The sequence below is a fragment of the Vanellus vanellus genome (genome assembly GCF_965231255.1).
Source record: "Vanellus vanellus genome assembly, chromosome: 19".
Taxonomy (NCBI): domain Eukaryota; kingdom Metazoa; phylum Chordata; class Aves; order Charadriiformes; family Charadriidae; genus Vanellus; species Vanellus vanellus.
In genome coordinates this window covers 3,664,208-3,680,151 of record NC_138924.1, presented here as the reverse complement: position 1 = coordinate 3,680,151, position 15,944 = coordinate 3,664,208, and the positions used below count along the sequence as shown (strand labels likewise).

The 15,944-nt window shown below is 48.3% G+C and overlaps 1 protein-coding gene across 1 annotated transcript in view; it reads left to right on the top strand.

Annotated features, from left to right (window-relative positions):
• CLIP2 (CAP-Gly domain containing linker protein 2) overlaps positions 1-15,476 on the top strand; it is a gene marked incomplete at its 5' end in the record, with an annotated part of 63,084 nt that extends 47,608 nt beyond the window's left edge. The window contains 9 exons of the mRNA XM_082493170.1: positions 1,403-1,507; positions 3,125-4,069; positions 7,493-7,550; positions 9,273-9,356; positions 9,799-9,955; positions 10,460-10,619; positions 11,216-11,401; positions 14,656-14,718; positions 15,344-15,476. Of these exons, the coding sequence (XP_082349296.1) occupies positions 1,403-1,507; positions 3,125-4,069; positions 7,493-7,550; positions 9,273-9,356; positions 9,799-9,955; positions 10,460-10,619; positions 11,216-11,401; positions 14,656-14,718; positions 15,344-15,355 (1,770 nt within the window). The 3' untranslated portion in view covers positions 15,356-15,476. The remainder of the gene's footprint in view (positions 1-1,402; positions 1,508-3,124; positions 4,070-7,492; positions 7,551-9,272; positions 9,357-9,798; positions 9,956-10,459; positions 10,620-11,215; positions 11,402-14,655; positions 14,719-15,343) is intronic.
• Between the last annotated feature and the right edge of the window lie 468 nt (positions 15,477-15,944).

The following is a 15,944-nucleotide window of genomic DNA, read 5'->3' as shown; positions in this document are numbered from 1 at the left end:
CAGTGATATTATTTGGGGTTTTGAGACCACATCTTTTTTGCCTCCTTCCGGGGTCAAATATAAACCACATAAAATATGGAGTAGTCTGGATATATCTGGCAGTTGAGATCTTGACAATCTATGACTATGTACTTAATACCTTTCAAGCTATAAGAGAAAACATGGATTTTTGCAGACTTCAGTTACCATCGTTCGCACCCAACTAACCAAAACCTGCCTTATTGTAGGAAAGGGCAGAAAATCCCTAAAACTGGTTCCAATAGAAAGAGGAGGAAGTGAATAATTATATGGCAAATGAAGGGCAGAAAACAGGGGTAAAAAAAAAAAGTTCTGATAAAGTTTGTTTGTTTTTTGGTAGGTCTGGTTTAATTCAAAGGAAAATGTTGGTTTTGTAAGCTAAAAAAAAAATAAATGTGAAGGCCAGAGTCTGCATGCATTTTCCCACATCCCCTCTTTTATTTATGGGAAATTTTACATGATATTGCAGTGGTCGTTTTGCAGTGAGGTTTGCCACCCAGTGCAGCTATATGGTACTTCTGCTTTAAAAGTGAAGGGCACCAAAGCAATGCCCTGAGTCAACGCTCCTGGATTTGGCAGGTTACATAAACTTCTTGTGCTTAGTTTACTTATCTGTTTAAAAAAAAAAAAAAAAAAAAAACCAAAAACCAAAAAACACACCAACAAAGCAAAAAATAGTTCTCTTTTCTGTACAAGACTGTTAGAGTCATGGTGTGCAAAAATCACTTTGAAATTCATAGCAGTCCTATTCAAACCTAAAGCACTGATTTATGTAACAGTTTGGTGTCTAAATTTCTTTGATTTGCTTTCAGTGCAGTGTATTTTGGGGTTTAGCAACATGCTGTGTACAGTACGACCTGCTTTTTTTTTTTTCCCCCCTCACATAGTACAGGGTTCAAGCTGTCTCCGAAGCAAAAAGAGGATGGGAATGTCCAACTCTTTTCAGTCTACGGCGTGATACGTCTTGAGGAGAGATGCGGAGAATCACTGCAAGGTCTTTGCATTCTCTTCTGTGGTGCAAGGGTCTTGTACTGGTGGTCTGCAGCAGCGGGGGCTTTGCTTTTTAGGAAGCGTCTTCGGTATAGTCTTGGTGCAGGAAATCACTGAAGCAGATTTCTAATGCAGAGGGATGATTTCCCATCCCAGATTCTGTTTTCTTGTGGCTAGCCGCTACGAGTACCATGTAAAATCCCGTAGTGACCACTTTCTGTTTGGTTGGATTTTTCCTGCTTGTTTGGATCTTTATTCTCCTCCTGTTGTGAACTGCCTTTCCTTGTCTTGTACACTGAAGATGATGTTGCAGCCTTCTCTTTCCCTCTCTTTCTCTCTCTCTCCCTTCCCCTTTTCCCATCTCCGCTGTTCTTTTTTCCCTATGTGTGACCAGACTCAGACGCAGTTGGAGCATGCCCGAATACGGGAGCTCGAGCAGAGCCTGCTGTTTGAGAAGGCACAGGCTGAGAAACTCCTCAGAGAATTAGAGGACACCAGGGTAATCGACCCCCACTTGCCCTGCCTGCAGAACGGCGCGCTTGCCCCCTGCGTTGATGCTCATGACGCCTCGCTTTGGGTTTCTTTTTTTTTTTATTTGGTTTGTGGGGTTGATTGGGTTTTGGCTTGGATTTAGGCTTCCCTGGTTTGTTTTGTTTGTTTGTTTTTTTCTTTGCTCTCTCTCTCCTGGAATCGGTAGTATGATATGATTTTGAGCTTTGCTTCTTGTGTGGGGACTTGTTTCTCGGATTGAGTTTGCTTCTCTGCCCCATGCCACCATTTGACACATGAACTCTTCACATTCATCTTTCAATTAACATGCCCGAATAATATCTGCACCCTGCTGCACACTTCATTCTGCCTCGAGGCTCCCCCAGGCCGTAACAGAAAATAACATTGCAATCAGCATTCCCTCTGTCCTCCCTCCAGCTGTGGGAGCCGCCGTCTGAAATGGAAGATACTGGTGAGTGCAGGTGGACCAGCTCTGATCCTTGGCCATGCCTGCGACAGGACAGGCTGCCCAGATGAACAACGCACCCAAACCTAAAAGCAGCCAGATGTGGAAAGGGCTTTTTCGTGCTGGTGTGGTGTGGGAAGCGGCGAACTTGCCCGCGGCGAGCTTGCTCCTCACCAGTGGATTTGTTAGAGCTGTAGAAAACACAGACGTGAGGTTCTCCAAACGGGCGAAGTGGTTTGAACGCCTCCTTGCCCATCTAAAATAAAACCACCCAGCCTCCGGGGCTGATGGTTAGTGGGGAACATGGCAATTGAAATGAAATGCAATTGATCGCTTGTGTTTTGGCTTGGTTTCCTGTTTCTTCTGCCTTTTTCTAATGGTTCACCCGGTCAAATCTCCTCTTCTCCATCCATAGCTGCAGCCCCCTGACCTCCCTGTGACTCGCAGGCAGTTCGGCCCTGTTAGGTTACGTTCAGATCGTAAGACGCTGATCCGTAGCCCTTGTGCTCAATGTTAACCATGGCCAGCTTTATTGTCTTGCATCCTCCAGCCTTCTACGTTATTTTTACTTTGCTAATAAACTCTAACAATTACTCACGTGTAAAAAAAAAAAATCCCTTTTCCTTTTTACACCAGGGTAAATGAATTACGATGCAGAGGAGAGGTCTGTAGGCTGAGGATTGCTGAGCAATAAAGGGAACGTGATATGCTTAATGCTGGTTTCAATGCTTGTGATATTCCTGCATGTGCAGTCACATTTCCTCTGTGCATCATCTGGCAAGATGCCTGGTCTGGAAACATAATGCCCTTTCAGGACATTATTTTTCATAAACCACTGTTGCTCTCTAGCGAATTTCAAGGGTTGTTTCAAAGATGTGTGTTTCTCTGTGGAAAACGAGAGGTTCCTATTAGAAGAAAACAAATTGCAATTGGCACAAAGACATAACTGTTAAGAGTTATCGGTGATGGTTACCCTGGTGCAAAGCTGTGCTCAGATTGGAGGGTGCTGGGTATTCCTTTCCTGTTTATTTGAACTTTGACTAATGTACTTTGGATTTACTTCCACTGGAGCACACTTACTTTTGGAGCACACTTGCCTTTTAAGGCAGGATGCAGCGATGGGAGGTGGGGACTGACTTTGTCTTCTCTGTCGTGTTGCAGTTAACCACGGTAGCAGAGAAGTCCAGGATCCTGCAGCTGGAGGAGGAGCTGAGCCTGAGGCGCAGCGAGGTGGATGAGCTTCGGCAGTGCCTCAGGAGCTCTCACCAAGCAGAGACCCCTGAGCACAACCTTGGCTTGCAGTCAGAGGCTCTTCGTCTACGAGATCAACTGCTGTCCGCCAACAAGGAGCATCAGAAGGAGAGCAGCCAGCTAAAGGAGAAGTACGAGAAGACATTAAAGAAGTACCAGCAGGAGATGGAGAAGCTGAAATCTGTCAATGAGAAGTACTCGCAGGAAATCGTTGACCTAAAGCATAAAGTTCAGCAAGCCACTAATGAGAACATGGGGCTCATGGACAACTGGAAGTCCAAGTTGGACACGTTAGCATCTGACCACCAGAAGTCTCTGGAGGACCTGAAAGCCACATTGAACACAGGCCCTGACACCCAGCACAAGGAGATTGTGGAACTGAAGGCAGTGGTGGAGAGTATAAAGATGGAGCACCAGCTTGAGTTGGAGAACCTGAAAGCAAAGCATGACATTGAGACAGCCGTTCATATAAAGGAGAAAGAGAGTCTGAAACTGAAGTTGCAGGAGGCTGTGGATGAAGTGGAAAAAAGCAACAGCAACTGGAAAATGCAACTGGAAACCAAAAGCAATCAGCACCTTCTTGAGCTCCAGGATGTGAAGGACAAGTGTCGGGATGCTGAGCTGAGGGTACATGAACTGGAGAAACTTCATGGTGAATATAAAGATCAGACACAAGCGATAGCTTTCTTGAAAGAGCAGATTTCTTTGGCTGAGAAGAAGATGTTGGACTATGAAACATTACAGAAAACAGAAGCCCAGAGCAAACAGGAGATCCACAGATTGCAGGAAAAAGTGCTTGTCTTAGAGAACAAGCTGCAGTCCATGGAGGCCCTACATCCTTCTCAGCATGCAAATGTATGACTTCTGGATTGTTTTGCTTGTTTATCATCACTGTTAGTAACCCTTCCTAGGAGCAGCCCTCAGCTGCTGCCTCGTGCAGTTTTCTGAGGCTTTTATGCCTCAAAGTATCTGGATGTTTTTACCTTCCATTGATAGTGCTTTTCCTGCACTGCATCTCCATGCTGAAGGTGTCTTTCCACTCTTGAAAGCCAGTACAGTGGCACCATTAGAAGAAATAAGAGTCAAGAGAAGCACGTGGGCCACATCTGGGCTTGAAGGCACTTGAGTGCTGTGGCAGCAGAATAGGGCTATTGTGGTTGAGCAGGGGTGGGCTCTCATCCTGAGCAAGCAGTGTTCTTACCTGAAAAAGTGTTTCTAGAATACAGCTGTCGTCCTCCAAGGAGCTGCAGCAAGTGTTAGTGAGCAAGGTCCTTTAGGGGCAGGTGGAGGACGGGGTGGAAGAAGAGTCATTGTCCGTGCTGAGATAGCGCATGGAGTATGCTCAGCACGTGGGGCATGGTTTGAGCCCCCTCAGTTAGGGGGCTGAGCTGATGGGACTGGGTGGGAGGTGTGTGCCAGCAATGCGGCAGAGGCAGCGGGGAGGCTTCGCAGCGTTTATGGGAGCCCCATGGAAATGTTGACATTGAGAATTGGTAGTGGAAGGGCTGTTAGCGACGGTCAGGATGGCACCAGGCTGGGCAAATAAAGTGCCTGGTTGAATGTGGGTCCTGAGCCTCCCTGGGAAGGCTAGAATGAAAGCGGCAGTAATATAAAGAGGTCCGTTTTCTGCGGCCTTTGTGTCTTTTTACATCATCCTCATTTTTTTGACTATTTGCGACACTATCTTTGTGGTGTGGCACAGGGACACAAGGCTTTACACCGGAGTGAGGGGGGAGATCGCCACTCCTGGCTCTAGGCTGGACCCCTGTTTGTGTTTGGGTTTTGCATGGGAAATGAGCAAAAAGCCAACTTACAACTTGTCCCGGTGGGGATGCAGAAAATGAAAATAAGCCATGAAATGCGCACGTTTTAAGAATACTCGTTTGAAATCTGTCGCTGGCGATGTAGTCGCTGCTCCAGACTGAGGTGCCAATGAAGTGAATACAATGCCTATGTTTAATTTTGCCGATGGCCCCGTTGAAATCGGTTGCACCTCTGGGCAGCAAAGTCAAGCCCATGAATTACTGTGGTCAGAGGTTCATACCTGCAAAAGGGCACGCTCAACTGGACAGGAGAGGCAAAAGTTCAAGGAAGAGTCTACAGCATTAATGGTGTTTCAAGGGTTGCTCAGCGTCTTTCATCTAGTAAAGACAGTCGTGAACAATAAGTACAGCCAAGGCCCTGGGAGAAGCGGGTTGTTATTAGAACACGTCACACGTTATAGCCAATATTCAAACAGGAATGAATGTGAAATAAGAAGCTGGAGGGTTGTTCCAGAGCCCGATAAATAAATGAGAGGGCTCTGGGGGACATAGGTACAGGATTAGAACCAGGGAGTCTTGAAATAATTATTTTAACTATGTGTTGATTAAAATCAGGAAAACGGGAGAAGAAATGCATGGGTGAAAGCCTTTGAGTGTCATAGGACAAATTCTATTTTAAATTATCTTAGCTGATTTACTGTGGCTGCAGTATTAACTGTCTAAATACTTTAAACAAACAGATGTCTTGTGACCACAAATGGTGCTGTTTTTCCTAGACCTTCAAGGGAGAGCCACAACTGCGCTTCCAAAGAGCAGTTAAATAGTTTTTCTGCACCGAAAGTACATCAGGCAGCGTATTTCCCCTTTGGGTGTGCTCCTGCTTCTCTTAGACGTATCCTGCAGCCCACTCAGGCTCTCGGGGACTGACCTCGGGGCTTTCAGCAGTGGTGGGTACAGCAACTGCTTGATCTTGGGTGTGCGCTGAGGTCCCACCGAAGGCTGCTGCTGCACATGAAGAGGCTCGAAGGGCTGAATTGTGGCTTCCGCAATGGAAAGCTTGGCTGTGAGCTCCGTGGTCTCTGGCTTTATGCTTTTCATTGCAGCAGAATACAAAAGAGAATGGGGAAAAGGCAGAATCCTCTATATGGACCAGCATTTGCTTTTTATTATTTTTTATTTATTTATTTATTCTCTAGTAATTATTTTATCAATGTTTTATTACAGTTTTTATAACTTTGAATCATAGAATCATAGAATTGTCTAGGTTGGAAGAGACCCTTGGGATCATCGAGTCCAACCATCTACCCTACTCTACAAAGTTCTCCCCTACACCGTATCCCCCAACACCACATCTAAATGTCTCTCAAACACATCCAGGGATGGTGACTCAACCACCTCCCTGGGCAGTCTATTCCAATGCCCGACCACCCTTTCTGTGAAAAATTCTTTCCTAATGTTCAGTCTAAACCTACCCTGTTGGAGCTTGAAGCCATTCCCTCTTGTTCTGTCATTAATTACCTGTGAGAAGAGACCAGCACCAATCTCTCTACAGTGTCCTTTCAAATAGTTGTAGAGAGTGATGAAGTTTCCTCTCAGCTTCTTCCTCCTCAAACTAAACAGTCCCAGCTCCTTCAACCGCTCTTCATATGATTTGCCTGCGAGGCCCTTCACCAGCTCCGTTGCCCTCCTCTGCACTCGCTCCAGCACCTCCATATCTCTCTTGTATTGAGGTGCCCAAAACTGGACACAATACTCGAGGTGTGGCCTCACCAGTGCTGAGTACAGGGGCACAATCGCCTCCCTACTTCTGCTGGCCACGCTATTTCTAATACATGCCAGGATGCCATTGGCTTTCTTGGCCACCTGGGCACACTGCCGGCTCACATTCAGCCGCTTGTCCATTCGAACCCCCAGGTCTCTTTCTGCCCGGCAGCTTTCCAGCCACCCCTCCCCAGGCCTGTAGCGCTGCACGGGGTTACTGTGGCCCAAGTGCAGGACCTGGCACTTGCCCTTGTTGAAACTCATACCACTGATGTTGGCCAAAGGTACAGTTGGGTACAGTTAGATTCTGTAGGAGCTGAGGAACTTGTTGCCTGATGGGTCTCAAGTTGAATGCTAAAGAGCATTTGTACCTGAATATTTGCTGTGGATAACCGTGGGAGACTGGGTCGAAGGAGAGCAGCTCTTCCATCGCGCTGCACAAACTCTGGGGGTGTGAAAGCCGGAACCACAGCTCACAGGGAAAGCCTGAGGTCTTTTTCCTCCGGGTGAATCTCACTGTAGCGCTCAGCTGCCTGTTGGGCATTGGCACTCTCGGATGGTACCGGTTCGCCTTCAGTGGTACCCAGCTAGAGAAGCAACTCCTCAAAAGCCTTTGTTGCTCTCTCAGGAAGGATGTAAAACATCGTAACTTGGGTGCGGGGTACACTTCTGCTTTGGATGGGGCTTTGGTTGTTAACTTTGCTTTGAATCTTTGGGCAAAAGGCTGTTTTACATTTCATATTTTACATTTCAGATGATTGAAACTAATGATATTTCAGAAGAAAAGATAAAGATGAAGCAGACTATGGAAGGTATGAAATTTTGTCATTTTGTCCTGGAACACCCTGTTCTAGTGACTCCTGTGCCTTCCTTTGACTTTCTGCTCTCGCAGGGACGGCTGTGTGGAAGGGGCTGAGAAAGCGGTTTCGTCTCTCGGGTTTTGCTGGATGGCATTTGTTGTCTGGCTTTTTTTTTTTTTGTCTAATCTAGCTGAGCAAATGTAGGGGTAGATGTTTTCATTTTTATGTTACACGCTCACCATGCAGATGGTGCAAGCTGGAGGCAGATCTGGGGAAACGGGCACGCTTCCATCCCATCCCATCCCATCCCTGATTGTGCAGCAGGTAAAACGCAGACACTAAACGTAATTAATTCCTAGGAGGGGACTGTTAATGGTAGATATTCATGTGATTGGCTTAAGATAATGGGGGTTACTTTTTATATTAAGCTCACTATAAATCAAACCCATCCTTTTAACAAGAGACGGAATTTGTGCACTCGGGAAATTTGTACGATGTAGCTTGGAAACTGAATTGTGCCCGGCCTCCCTCCCAAAGAGGGTAAGCTGTAACCCCTGGTCTGAGCAACAGCAGGCCTGGCAAGACTGGAGCTGGATGGCCCAGATGGTCTCTGCTGGGAGCAATGTCCTACCACATCGCTGTGCGTGGTGGATGCTTTTGGGTGTCTGTGAGGGACCCAGGGCTTTTCCAACATGTAAGGTGCTTCCAGATCACTTCTTCCCTTGCTCATTCCCAGGAAACTCACATTTTTCTTCACTTTCCTTAAGGGTTTTTTGTTTGTTTTTTGTTTTTTTTTTTTTTTTTTTAATGAGAAGAGCCTTACCAGTGTAGATTGCAAAGGTGATCTCTAAAGAACTAACTTGCCACAGTTCAAATGGCATTTGGCTTATGGGAGCATAGCTTTTTCTCACTTGTTCACATCTAAGGAGTCTGTTCTCTGCAAAGCCCTTGTTGAAGTCCTGCTGAGGATGTAGCCATCTAAACAGAGGTTACTGGGGGCTTTTGCAGGCTTAAACTTTGCTTAATAGAACCCTCATTTGAGTGTCCCTCCAGCTGTTTGTGGATTCAGACAGAGGTGCTTTGTCCTATTTCCGCCTGCCCCCAACGCTAGCTGGGAGCTCAGTCAGCCTCATCGCTGTCTTTACAGGTACAGGATGATATGTATGCTATACCAAATCTTATGCTGGTTAAAAAGCTAATTCCCGCCTTGGGAGTACATAACGTAACTAGGTCCAGCATGTTTCAACACAGGATGAGCCATATATAGGATGTACTAAAAACAACCAGTTCAGATAAAAGCATCGTACTTCAAATCTACGTCTCTAAGTGTGGAAATACATCAGTTCCAGAAAACATGTCTTTTGAAACTCTTTCTGCCTTCCAGTGTGCGGGGTAACACAAAGAAATGTGCTGAAACTTCCTTTCCTTGTTTTTTATTAATGTTTTGTTCCCTATTTCCCCCCCCCCCCCCCTCGCCTTGTGGTTGCTTTCTTAAACCTGTCCGATATGGCTTCCCAGCTGTGCATCCCGCCTCCTAATACCTGGATGAGATCTGACGGAGATGCAGTGAGAAACACCCGTTTCTGTCTCCTGCTGCTTCTCTGCCAATGGAGGGTACCCGCACCGTGCCCCTGTCGCACCTCGACCCGTGCCGGACGCTCGATACCTTCCTGAATCTGCGCAAAGCATTTTCCAAACTTCTCATCTTTCTCTTTCCTTTTCATTGTCCCGCAGACCTCCAAGACAAGCTGAGTAAAAGAGACAAAGAGGTGTCGTCGCTGGTGTCCCAGACTGATACTCTAAGGGCCCAAGTAAGTGGTAAGTTTCCCTAATCCAGTGCTGGTGGGAACCAGGTGTTTCCCTGCTCCTCCTCCGTACGGGGCTTGAACAAGGGCCCGGGTGCCGGAAAGGGCAGGGGTAAAACGTGGCACTGCCTGTCTGTTAGCGGATATTGTTGGTAAAAAAAAAAAATTTGTTCAGGAGTTCTGGTCTCTTATCGGGAGGTGAATAAAAAATCCTGCAGAAGATTTCTGTATCCTGTGAGAAGGGGTTTTTGGGCTCATTGAATGGCAAAAGTTGAAAGAGGCAGAAATAAAAGGAGTCGGGCGTGGTGTTTCCGAGATCTCCTCTTAAACAGAGTTAGATGCAGAGCTTATCAAACCTGTGCTGTTAGGAGTGGGAAGGGAATAAGGCAAAAAGCGGGAGTGTAAGTAAAGGACTAAGCGGCTTTTCTTCCCCCTGTATCCTCCGCTTCTCGTAGCTTTGGAAAATAAATGCAAAACGGTGGAAAAGAAGGCCGATACGGTGTTAAAAGAAAAGAAGAGGCTGGAAGGTGAACTAGAAGCCTTGACCAAGAAAACACACGATGCTTCAGGGCAGCTGGTCCTGATTAGCCAGGAGCTACTCAAGAAGGAAAGGTCAGTGTGCAGGTCTGAAGGACGGAGCTGGAGACAGGGGGCTGTGTGTGTGTGTGTTCGTTCGGAGTGCTGGAGTTTACCACCAAAAAAAACAATCTGAAGGTTGAATTGAAGTCCAGCCCCCGGCTTTCCTGTTCTTTAGAGATGCTCGTGGGGAGATCGGGTTAAAATTAGGGGCTGTGAATTACCAGAGCGACTGCCCTTTCACTGCTCACCTGCAGCTGCAAGACAGCGCGCTGCCCGTGTAGGTGCCGAATGAAGTCCTCTACAAGCCAGCTAAGCTGGCTCTGAAACACGGCGCCCGGTGGGGGTCCCAGTCTCTTCGCAGCTGGTGCGGTGGGGAGGACAGGAGAGCTGAAGCCCCTGAAGTGGTGGGAGTTGGGTCAGGATTGCTCGCTGGCCTTTCTTTGGACCTGTAACTAAGGTGGGGAGGGAATGTGGCAGGACCGCAGTTGGTGTGGGGGCTCTGGAAAGGTCTTCACCTTTTTGTGCTGCTTCTTCCAGGAGCCTGAACGAGCTGAGAGCGTTGTTACTGGAGGCGAACCGGCACTCGCCTGGGCCAGAGCGGGACCTGAGCCGGGAGGTGCACAAGGCAGAGTGGCGGCTGAAGGAACAGAAGCTCAAAGATGACATCAAGGGGCTGCGAGAGAAACTGGTTGTGCTGGTGAGGGCACCAAAACCCCTCCTGGCCTTGGCCTGGGGGCCGGAGGGCTCTGTGCTGCTCATGGGGGGGTTGTAGCCCTTCACCCTTACTCCAAGTCCTCATCCTTTCCTTTGTGCTACTGAGCATCTGGTGGAAACTTCCTTGACAGCGCCGGTGAGCTGTGGACTGGCTTAGCAGCACCTCATTAAGCAGCAAAAATGTCCATCTGCCCTTTCTGCAGCGTTCTGTTCCCACTGGTTTTTAGATCCATGGATAAATAGGGCTAAAATCTGTAGGAGAAACTGAAGGTCAGTCAGCTACCCCACGTTGTCTTACGCATCCTCTGGTCTAGGAATAAGCAATGTCCTCTAATTCCTGTGTACTTCAGTGTCCTCCAGTGGTTGAAATGTGAATAATTTATTTGAACTTGACTGGGAACAAATTGGAGCTGCTGCTGGTTGCATTTGATAGGATTGCCTTCAGAGTTGTGCTCTGACCCCATCTACTGTTGAAATCAAAACACAGTTACATGAGTTACTGTGGATTTCGACTTTGCTTAGTGTCTGTAGTTACTGGCTTTAATCTAACGTGCTCCTATTTTCCCTTTGCTGTACAAGGACAAGGAAAAATCTGTAACAGATCAGAGGCGATACTCCTTGATCGACCCCTCGTCAGAGTCGGAAGTGATCCGGCTGCAGCACCGGCTCGTCAGCACGGAGGATGTCCTACGCAATGCGCTGGAGCAGGGCCACCAGATGGAGAAGCTCATGGAAGCGATGAGGCTCTCCTCTGAGAAAACACAGGTAGCTTAAAACTAAGAAAAGCCTTGCTAATTGGTAATTGCCGATCCTCTTGTGCTCTGCAAGATTGATTGCTAAATGGGGTGTTTTGGGTAAGGTTGCAGCGTGAGTAACTGTTCTCTGTGTACAGTGATGTGCGGCTGCATATCCTTGCGTTAGAATTAGGCACGTTAGAATATAAAAGTTGAGGGTTTCTGCCATCCCTGTTCTTCGAGAAGTTTATTTCCTTGCAGTCTATAAGCAGAAACTTTGGAGGTAACTGGGAAACCATTTTCCATTTCTCTAACCAGTTCCTGGAGGCACCTCTGTATCTGATCTTGCTGATGGACTATGAAGGTTCCCATTCCGGTTGCTATCTTCTCTTCCCAACTTCCTTTGGTCCCTCCTTGTTTCTTCTGAAAAAAGCAAAACCGGTTCTGTTGTTTTCATTGCAATCTTTTTTTGTGAACTAGAAGGCTGCAAATAACTTGACTCTGCACATTTGGCTCTTTGTCTCGTACCTGTGACTGATTCCTCCTGTGAAGCGACCTGCCCCTTGTGCCAAGCTTTGTGCTTCGTGTCCTTTTTTATTCTTCTAGCTGTATTTTCTCTTGTGTCTGCAACCAGCTCTTGGCTTTCAGAGCCACCAGTGCTCCGCTTGTCCTTGCTCATTTAAATTCTTAGCTGAAAAATGTCTTTCTCTTGCAGTAATGAGCTACAACTCACATTCAAGCAGATACCTTAGGATAGTACAGGACAAGCCGCTAGGCACGGAGAACGGGCAGAGCGCTTGCTTTCCCTGATGCAGGTGCAGATATGTCGTGGTAGGTAATCTGGGGGTGTCAAGTCTTCTCCTCCTCCTGTGTCATTTTCTTCCACACCGTTTGCGGATACACCGAGTGCCGTTTGCATTGCAGTAGTACTTGCAGGGAGGCAGCAAGGAGAAGGGTACACGGTAAAAATTGCAGCCCTGAAAGCTCTGCTGGCTCAGCTGAGCATCTGTGTGTTGCAGACAGTCTCTTTATATCCCGCAGCGCAGCGGCAGCAGCCGTCTGCCAGCACCAGACAGGACAGCTGTAGTCGTGATGACAAGTTTGTGGCAGTCCAAGACGTACTATAATCCTGTCGGTACCTCCGGAGTGACTTTAGCTTCTGCCGTAATTGCTGTGTGTCAAATGAGAATGCATCATGACAACCTCATCTGCTGTGAGCTATGGGAGGGGTGGGGAAAGTTATTCTCCGTTTGCTTTAATGCCAAGTCCCTTGAGAACAGGAAATCTTCCCTCTCGCATTCCTGTCTCCCGGTGGTAATTATTTCTTCCCCAACTGTAGAAAATAACTAATCTTACATAAAGTGTGTTGGAATGGACCTTATGAGGTCAGCTAATCTATCCCCAGTATTACTTTGATACTTTCACGTTTAAGAAATCTTAGAGATACGACAAGATAGTATTATGCCTTCAACTACAAACCGTGGCACTGAGAGACAGACGGAGGATTATTGCGGGAAGCGAGGCTTCAAACTTCTATTGATGTCAGCTTTTTAACGTGCCTGGTTACAAGGACGCCTGGATCAAAGCTCCCTAGTTTCAGTATGATATCTGTTCATCCTTCCCCGTACGAAGGGGAATTGGTAACTGGGGGCTTTCGGGCTGAGCCTGAGGATGTTGTTGGCCTAAAGAGATCCTGGTGCGATAGTCAGGGAATTGATGGTTCTTCCCCCCCCCCCCCCCGAAGCCACGTTTCTGCTGTAACGCATTCTGCACTACCTCCTGACCTCCCCTCTCCTCTCTGACGGCGGCAGCTGTTGCCCAGGGCTCTGCCTTGGCATCGCTCTCCCTTTGTCTGCAAAGCCTTCACTCGGCAGCGCGCTCCAGAAGGAAATCTCTAATTACCACAAGCTGCTGCTGCTGCTCTCCCTTCGCAGCCTTCATCGCCCACCGCCGTCCTCCATGTGCGTGGCCGGCCTTGCTGCTGCTGGACGAGGCGGTGCAGGAGCTGGGGCAGCGTAACGGCACTGGGTCTTCGCCTCGTTGTGGAGTAATTGCTGCCTTGCTGTCTCCGTGCCTGCAGCTGCAAAGTGTCTGTCCTGTAATAGAGGAAGAGGATCTTTGCCTTCTCCATGTCTTGGGAGACCCCGAGCTCGCAGCTTTGCAGGAAATGCCGAGGATTTGGCACTCGGGCCTTTTCTTGGAGAATTTGCCGTGATTGCTCTGGGAGCTTTTTTTTTTTTTATTTAATATCAAGTGAATTACAGCACTTTGTGTTCATTATCGTGGCCATGTGCTGAGACCAAATTTCAAACCGAATTCCTGGTATCCCATAGCCGCTTGGCGCACAGATGGGGTGTGCGGCAGGTAGGGTGTGTTGCCTTGTGTAAGGCCTGAATCGCCTGCGGTCGTGGGTGCAGACCCACTCACTGCAGCCGCCATCCATCCGGGTAGGATTCGCTGCTTGGCAAACAGTTTGGGCTCTCAAAGCAGAGCTCGCTTTCAGTCTCTGCCCGTTTTTCCTGCCCAGACTGAACCTCTGTCCCATAGGGTTGATCTTATGCACCTTCATGGTCACAGAGAGAACAGAAGCTGGGGAGCTGGGACTCTTGTAATGATGGGGTTTAAACCTTACAGTCTTGTCTCCCCTAAATGTCTGGGTTTGCTGCCATCAGCAATTCACCAACAACTGCGAATCTGATTACCAAGACCCAAGCAACGGACATCTGGCGTGCTGTGACTTCGGGCTGCAGCTTTCTTCTCTTGCTTGTGCTGGTTGTACTGTCATTTTGAAGCTGAAGGGCTCCATATTATCCCTGATAAAGAACTTTTTAAAACATTTATAATGTTTCTTGAGCTTTCTAAAGATAGCACAGCCTGTCCTGACTGCCAGACTTGTCCCCAGAGACGGGAAATGGGGAATGGCAAATGTCCTTTTCGCTGCTGGGACGTTCGCCGTGCCGTGTTCTGCAGCTAACGCTGCCCTTGGCTGAGGGTTTGTTTATCGGGATTTAAGTCAGAAGCGAAGAGCGGGTCTGTGTCCGTAAGGAACTTGGGGGATGTTTTGCAGCTGGGAAGGATGCAATCCGGGATGCGCGGGGATTGGGCCGGGGTGCAGAGGGCAGGAAGCTTCTTGCCAAAAGCGGGGTGGGATTTTTGCATTCTCTTCTCCTTGTGTGGGAGCGGGCTGCTAAGGAAGGAGGCGGCAGTCTTGCCACATCTTGGCGCTTGTAGGCAAAACCACGACGCTCTGTGTCCCTCTTCAGTATTATCCATTCTCTGTTGCAGACTGTTGGAAATTCTGGGTCTGCTAACGGGATTCACCAGCAGGATAAGTCCCACAAGCAAGAGGTAAGTTATAAGCAGAATGCTGTTTAAGTTTAAAACGGTGACTGCTTCACGTGGTTTCTTGCCTGCTGTGCTGGGGACAGCTCTTGGATGGAGGCAGTTTGGCCAGCAAAGCTTGACTCCGCCATTCTCACAGCGAATGCGTGGGGCTCTGCACAACTCCAGTTCCCAGCGTGGTGGGAACCTCGCCTCACCATTGGAACTACTTGAAGCCGTCAGGAAGGTGCTCGTGAGATGCACGCTGAGGTGCGACGGGCGCTTGCTCTGGGAGACGCGGGGGGAAGGGAGTTCCCTGTCCATCTCCTGAGTCAGTGCCTGTATGACTCTTCTCCTGGCAGCCTCAGCTGGAGCCTGCTCTGTCTCAGATCTCTGCTGTCCCCTTTACATGGCTGGCATTTTTGGGACATGCTGTCCTGGTGTCCCATGGTTTTCATGATGTAGCCTCAGACTTCACTTCCTTACAGGCAGGCTGGCCAGCCTGAGGAAGAGGTGGTGTGGCTTACTGGGCAGAGCAGTGGGTCAGGACATGGCAGGCCTGGTGGCATCCCGCTCTCCGCCCGTTTCCTCTTCTGTATAAAGACCTCTGTGCTTACCTTCGTTTTGCCTAACAAGGTCTCTTCTCTTCCAGGAGAAGCTCTGATGGAGAAGAGGTGAAGAGGACCATTTCACGCCAGTATCAGCTCCTGTGCACAGTCAGGAAAAACGATACCCCATCTGGCTTTAGCACCTCCAGAAGACCAGACACAGTATTTTCACTTTAAAGCAGGACGATGTTTATAATATACTAACTGATGTAATCAGGACAATCCTGGCGCCCAGTTTTCCAAGGCTCCAGGAGGGAGCAGAAAGAACTCTCTGGGTTTGGTTTTCTTACTGTATTGGTTTTGACTGTGGAATTTGTATTGCGTGAGCTGCCCTTGTCCCACCAGCTGATGTGGGCTGGATGACAGCTGCCCCTAACGGTGGCTGAAGTGTCAGCGAGTCCCAGTGACCCCACAGGAGAGCTGCAAAGGGATTTCCTTGTGGTGTTCAACTCCAAAGCGCGTGCCCAGAGGCTGCGTGCTGCCCACGTGGTCTGTCCCTTCCCTTCCACCCACCCCGGTGTCTTGAAGACCTGCACAAGCGAGTGAAACCTGCTGGGCTGACTGTTGCCGCGTAGGCTGAGGAAGATGGGGTGTGGGAACACATTTCCCTCCTCGCCTTGTAGAAGACATCACTGTTCTAGAGCA